Consider the following 5,956-nt stretch of genomic DNA (forward strand, 5'->3'; position numbering starts at 1 on the left):
TGTAAGTGAAAGGTTAACGGTTGATGATCCGCGTACTGAGTTACGATTATTCAGGGTTTTATCCCTGACGGATGTAATCAAATGTTGTGGCACAAGTGTGCGACCTCTGCAGAGTGTAGAACTATTCGAATAGCCGCGTCCGCGGATATGGACAATTGGAAAGGCCATTCTGTTTCCGTCATCAGAATTTATCTCTTCGTGACTGATGATTTTTGAACTTGAACTTGAACGGTGATTTTTGAATCACAACTGAGTTGTGGGAATGACACTAATGTTCCCACTTGAGTTAGTTAGCACATGAGGAGTTGTTTACAAAAAGTGTTTATGAAATAAAATTGGCTTTATGCAAATAACCTTAGAGCTTAGAACACCTTCAATAGTGATGTTAGTACTTACATTAGTATTAGATTGCGAGTACATAAAGTACTCACGGCTTTGTCCCTGGCTATTCAAATGGCCAGAATATGAAGCCGAGCAGCAGTACGAGGAGGACGATCAGCAGGACGTCTACCACAACTAGGAGCTTCTAACGTCAAGCGTTGGCCTGTGGACTAGAGAGTCCTTGTATCTTACGCTTCCGCTATGAACTTGTGTTTGTTCGTTGATCATTAGATCAACTATTTGTGTAATAGGGATCATGTGATTCCAAGTTGTAAGACATTATGGTTTGTAATGACTGATGACTGTGATACTTAACTATTATGCCTCGCAACAACAATTTCCTGGGATTGCGATGTATGACATAATAGGCATCCGGACTTAAAAATCCGGGTGTTGACATAAAGTGACATCATTGCTGATGATAGCCACGACCACTGTATCGGGAAAACGCGAATTCTGTCTTGTCACTGACCTGTGGACCCAAAGTGTGCGGCACTTTGACACGTTGCGCAAGTGGGGGACACACGTCCTCCACTTTTTCTGGCACGCGCGCTGTAACGCCTGCCCAGTTCCTTCATATTGAAAATACATTTGTACCCCTTGAGCCACGTGTAAAGAATCCAATCCATTCTCATATCATCCAACGGTTCGTCGATTCGCAGGTTGACTATAAAAGACCTTCTTCTTCCTCCGTTCTCTCCTTCGCTGCGCCGCACCTCTGCTTCTCTCTCTTTCCAAAATCCCCATTACCAAACACGCTTCTGCGCCCGTGCTTACTTCCCGACCGCAGTCAATCCCGTTGGATGCCGCCGCGGTCAAGGCTCACCAAACACACCTCCCCCATGGCCACGGAAGACCTGCAGTTCTCCGAATGGGAGAGATCTAAGATCTCCAATCAAGACATGAACCTGCTCAAGAAGCTCGGGTTCATGAAGCAGGAGAAGACGCTGATCTTCCCCGGCGAGGAGAGCTACCCCAAGCCGCGCATTGGATACCGGGTAACCTTTGTTGACCACCTCATCCACGGCTTAGCTACGCCGATCCACGAATTTCTTCGTGGATTACTCTTTGTTTATGGTCTGCAACTCCATCATCTCACTCCCAATTCCATCCTTCACATCTCCATCTTCATCACCCTCTGCGAATGCTTTCTCGGGACCCCTCCTAACTGGGCCTTGTGGAAACGCATATTCCTTGTCCGCCGCAACAGCTCCCACACCACCGCCTATAATGTAGGTGGTGTAGTTATATGCATCCGCCCTGATGTCGAATATTTCGATGTCAAGTTCCCTGACTCTGTTCAAGGGTGGCGCAAAAGATGGCTTTATGTCCAGGAGGCGTACAATGACGCGCAGGAGTACAATATCGCTCCTTTTGATGGTGGCGAGAAAATCGTTCGTCGTCGTTCATGGGATGCTGAAGTTTCTGATGAAGAAAAAACGGCGACAGAAGCACTGATGTCCCGTATCCATGAACTCCAAAATACCCGAGGCAAAGAATTGTCGGGTATCCAGATTACCGCCTACTTCCTTAGGATTAGGGTGCAGCCCCTACAGGCTCGCAAAAACCCTATGTGGTTATATGCTGGCGAGAAAGATGTCGATCGCCTATCCAAAGATCTCTCTGTGAACGATTTGGAAAAGCTTGTCCGACGTGTTTCGTCGTTAAGCAAGAAGAAAGATTCAATTCCAACCTCCTGTGGCGTGAAACCATATAGTGGTACCAACACCCTTCCCAAGGTAAACTATTTTTGTCCTCTCGAAGTTTAGCATTTATCGACTACTATTTTGTGTTGAATTCCTTATTGTCGATATATCTTGTTTTATCTTTGCAGAAACACCAATTTCTATCTTCTCTTCCCCCTCTGCCTGAAGACGGGGAAGTCGAAGAACGAACCGTTGTCACTGACGACAATCAGGGTACTTCTCGCCCTGAGAGTGAAGTTGCGGGTTCTCATAAATCCGCGGCTTCCTCTGAAGAAGTTGAAACCGAGGCTTCCGAGTCTTCGCGTTCACTCCCCTTAGCTGCTTCTCCGAAGAATAAGAGAAAGAGGGAGGAGCTCCAAGATTCCGGCACCTCCAAAGCCGGGAAATCTCCTATCGAGGAGACTTCTCCCGAGAAAGAGGGGAAAACCTTCAACCCTTATGACGATGCTCTCGTTAGCTCGTAAGTTCATGTCGCCTTTTTTGCTATATTTGTTTTTTCTGCATATCCTCATGCTATCTTTTGACACAATAGTGGCGACGAAGAAGAGGACCCCATTATTAATGTAACTGCTCACACGAGCACGTCGCATACCTTGTTGCTGTCCGATACTCACCCTGCTTCCGAAGAAACCTCGCCTCCCCAGCGAGATATAGGGGACTTGACTCCTCCCGGCAGCCCCCGTGCCTCTTCGCCGAAGAGAGCAAGGACTGAACCTGTCGAAGGATCAAACCTTGTGCCTGGGAGTTCGTCGACTTCTGCTCTGGATGATGTAAGCGTCTTTACCACCTCTTTTTACTGCTGTCGGACTTCTCTTCTTCTGGCTTTCTTATCCCTTTTTTGTTTACTCAGCCTTTGATGCAACAATTTATTCGTCTTAGTACTCAATTTATTGGGTACCGCGACCATGCGAATAGTTTGGAAGGTACTTCCCTTATATCTTTCTTGTTGAATGCTTTTTCCCTTTCTATTTTGTTGTAACTTTTGTCGCTGTTTTACCAGAGGCTCTCGCCAAAGCCAATAAGCGCACCGATGATCTTGCTCTCGAGCTGGCCAAGAGCGAAAAAGCTCGGGAAAAGGCGGAGCGCGAATCTGCCTCAGTTGAGAGTCTTCGAAAGAGGCTCCATGACACTGAAAATGCTCTGAGTGAGCATACATCCCGACAACTTGCTCGTGAAGCTGGTATCGCCGCTCGCTTAGAGTCGCAGAATCGACGTTTTGTCAGTAAGTACTCATCACTTTCCTCGCATTCCCTTTAATTTTTGCGTATACTCTTCGGTAATCTGGAGTTTGCTTCAGCAGGGAAAATGGGCCAAGAATATCAACTTGAAAAGCCCGAAGATGATCGCCTCCTCGACGCCCTTTCTCTCCTCGAAATTTATGGGGACGAGGTGCGCCAAAGCGTCTCTGATGCCAAGGCGGCATTTTCGCGGCTTTTCCCCTATTTTTTCCCGAAGACAAATGAACCCAACACTTTTGCTGCGCTTGCCAAGCGCTTCAATCCGAAAGAAGATCTTGGGCTAGTTCTTCGGCAAGAAAACCTCAAGATTGGCGTTGAAGGCACCATTGCGTTGGTTGCTGAGAGCCAACAAAGCGTCGACTGGACGAAGGTTGGTGACGTGAAGAGCATGGAAACGAAGAAATGGCAATCACTGATCAAGGCTGCCAAGCCAAACTCGAAGAAAATCCTCTCCTTCCTCGGATACAAGCCAACGCCTTCCTCCAGTTCCGCCAAACCGGAGGTCAAGTAGATTGCCCTGCCTTTCTTTTTCCTTTCTTTTGATGACTGTCGCCATAGATGTAGCTTGCGACAGCGTATGGTTGGTTCACTAGGACCCAGCCTTTTGGAAGAACCATGTAAATATATTTGAGAATTAATGGAAGTCTGTTTTGCGTGATAATTGATGTCGAAATTTTCTTTCCAGTTGGTATTTGACAACTATACTCCAACTCCTCGTTCCTCCGATGCTTTGCCTGCTTCCTCCTACTCGAAGAAAATGTTAGCCGATGATGAGTTCATTGTGGATTCTTCGACTATGGTTCCAGCACATGACTTAGAAGAACTTCGCCAACAACTTCAATCGATGAAGAAACAAGCACTCGTAATAATGGAACAGTCTCGAAGATCATCTGAGAGGGAGAAAATTGCACGACAGCAAGCTCAGGAAGCTATAGCTTCAAAAGAGGCTGCAGTCACTGAAGCTGCACAGGCTTCCTCCCGAGAGAATTTGATGCTTGAATTGATGACTGAGGCGAGCCTGGAAATGGCAGGTATACTTTGCAAGCTTAAAACTTCCTCTGTTGTTTGCCTGTTTTCTGTCTCTAACTGATGTACTGTCGTCAAATAGGTCCCTTTTTGGATGCCGCTGCCGAAGATCAACGAGTTGACACAAGATCAAATTTTCTTGTTAACCTGGCGCTGGACCGTGGCTCCCTTTTTTGGGCTACACCTGAGCGTACCCGACAGATCATCAGGTTTCAAGATCGCACGTGCCAAGTTCGTGAGTTCCTTGAATTTTGTACTAAAACATTGTCCATGGTGTACAACTCCATGTTTCCTCGAAATGTTCAGCCTAAGACCCTTCCTGAGCTGATGACCAAGTTTAAGGACTCACACAAGATCCATGGTTTTGTAAGAGCTCAACTAGTAGCCGGCGCCAGATTTGCCCTTATTATGCTTCAGATCTGCCACTCCAAACTGGATATGACCAAAGTGGTTGAAACTGTCCATACCAAGCTAAGGCGACGTCGAAGGGGTGTCGACAAAATTGACGTGGTAGTTACCCCGGTAGCTGAAGAAATAATTGATGACCTTCTTCGAATGGATGCCGACTTTTTTGCAGATGGCCATTATGCCGATTTTCTGGGTGCCTCTGCCGAAGAAGACAGAATAGACATTGATGATCTGTTAGGTCACGCCTAAATTTGTTTCTTCAGCAGATAGCTTATTTTGTCGGAAGAAACTGTAGCTTGATGTATATATGTTGTAAGAAAGATATGTATTTTCCCTAGCCCCCGAGCGTTTCGGTGGCCAATGTCTTTATTTTTATTTTATGTTTGCGAGGTTTTTGAACCAAGGCAAATAAAATTTATTGAGTGTATATTGTATTTGCGGGTACGAGCCCCCGAGCCCGTCGAAGAAAAAGGATGTATATCTCCAATATCTTTATTTTATTGCAGCACCGCGAGCCCGCCTCATTAAAAACCTTCCAGCCCCACTCGGTGCCCTGAAAGGAAAAGAGTGCGTCTGAAAACTCGCGGGCGTTTCAGTACATTGTATGTTTACATATATATCTTGACTTAAGCGTAGAAACGCCGAAGTTGCGCCACGTTCCAGGGGTTTGGCTCCACAACCCCTGTCTTCTTGTCCTTTATCCTGTACGCTCCTCCTTCGATTACTTCAGTGACAATATAGGGGCCTAGCCATGGCGACTCGAATTTCTCATGGCTATCTTGCGTAAGTCGAAGAACTAGGTCGCCAACTTGAAAAGATCTTGGTCGTAATCGTCGACTGCGATAGTTTTTCATATCCTGCTGGTATTTGGCGACTCGTGACAATACTTCATCGCGAGCCTCGTTGAGTGCATCCATGTCGTCTTCCCGTGCCTTTCTCGAGGTTTCTTCATCAAACTCCGCTACTCTCGGAGAATTGTGTTCTATTTCTATTGGCAACACTGCTTCTGCTCCATGGACCAAGAAAAACGGGGTTTCCTGAGTTGCTGTGTTGGGTGTTGTTCTTATGCTCCATAGCACATTCTGTAATTCCTCTGGCCAAGTATGCCGAGCTTTTTCCAATGGTCTTAATAAGCGCTTCTTGATGCCGTTGCAGATGACGCCGTTTGCTTTCTCGACTTGACCATTAGTTTGCGGG

General features: G+C 46.5%; 1 protein-coding gene across 2 annotated transcripts; it reads left to right on the forward strand.

The window, feature by feature from the left end:
• The first annotated feature begins 786 nt into the window (after positions 1–786).
• Positions 787–4,066, forward strand: LOC127313524 (uncharacterized). Of its 2 annotated transcripts, none has more exons than XM_051344014.2 (6): positions 787–2,120; positions 2,216–2,547; positions 2,620–2,857; positions 2,938–3,010; positions 3,088–3,309; positions 3,388–4,066. In XM_051344014.2, the coding sequence occupies exons 1-6, from the start codon at positions 1,185–1,187 to the stop codon at positions 3,834–3,836; spliced, it is 2,250 nt and encodes a 749-aa protein (XP_051199974.1). In that variant the 5' UTR covers positions 787–1,184; the 3' UTR covers positions 3,837–4,066. The 2 variants fall into 2 exon arrangements, with proteins under 2 accessions (XP_051199974.1, XP_051199973.1); XM_051344013.1 differs by having other exon boundaries at positions 3,385–4,065.
• The last annotated feature ends 1,890 nt before the right edge of the window (positions 4,067–5,956 follow it).

Source organism: Lolium perenne, chromosome 7 (genome assembly GCF_019359855.2).
Source record: "Lolium perenne isolate Kyuss_39 chromosome 7, Kyuss_2.0, whole genome shotgun sequence".
In the NCBI taxonomy this organism is placed as follows: Eukaryota; Viridiplantae; Streptophyta; class Magnoliopsida; order Poales; family Poaceae; genus Lolium; species Lolium perenne.

Coding starts and splice junctions, on each gene's coding strand:
- LOC127313524 (XM_051344013.1), top strand. CDS start 1,185: ATGCCGCCGCGGTCAAGGCTCACCAAACACACCTCCCCCATGGCCACG. Junction 2,121..2,215: donor GTACCAACACCCTTCCCAAG/GTAAACTATTTT, acceptor TTATCTTTGCAG/AAACACCAATTTCTATCTTC. Junction 3,011..3,087: donor CCATGCGAATAGTTTGGAAG/GTACTTCCCTTA, acceptor CTGTTTTACCAG/AGGCTCTCGCCAAAGCCAAT.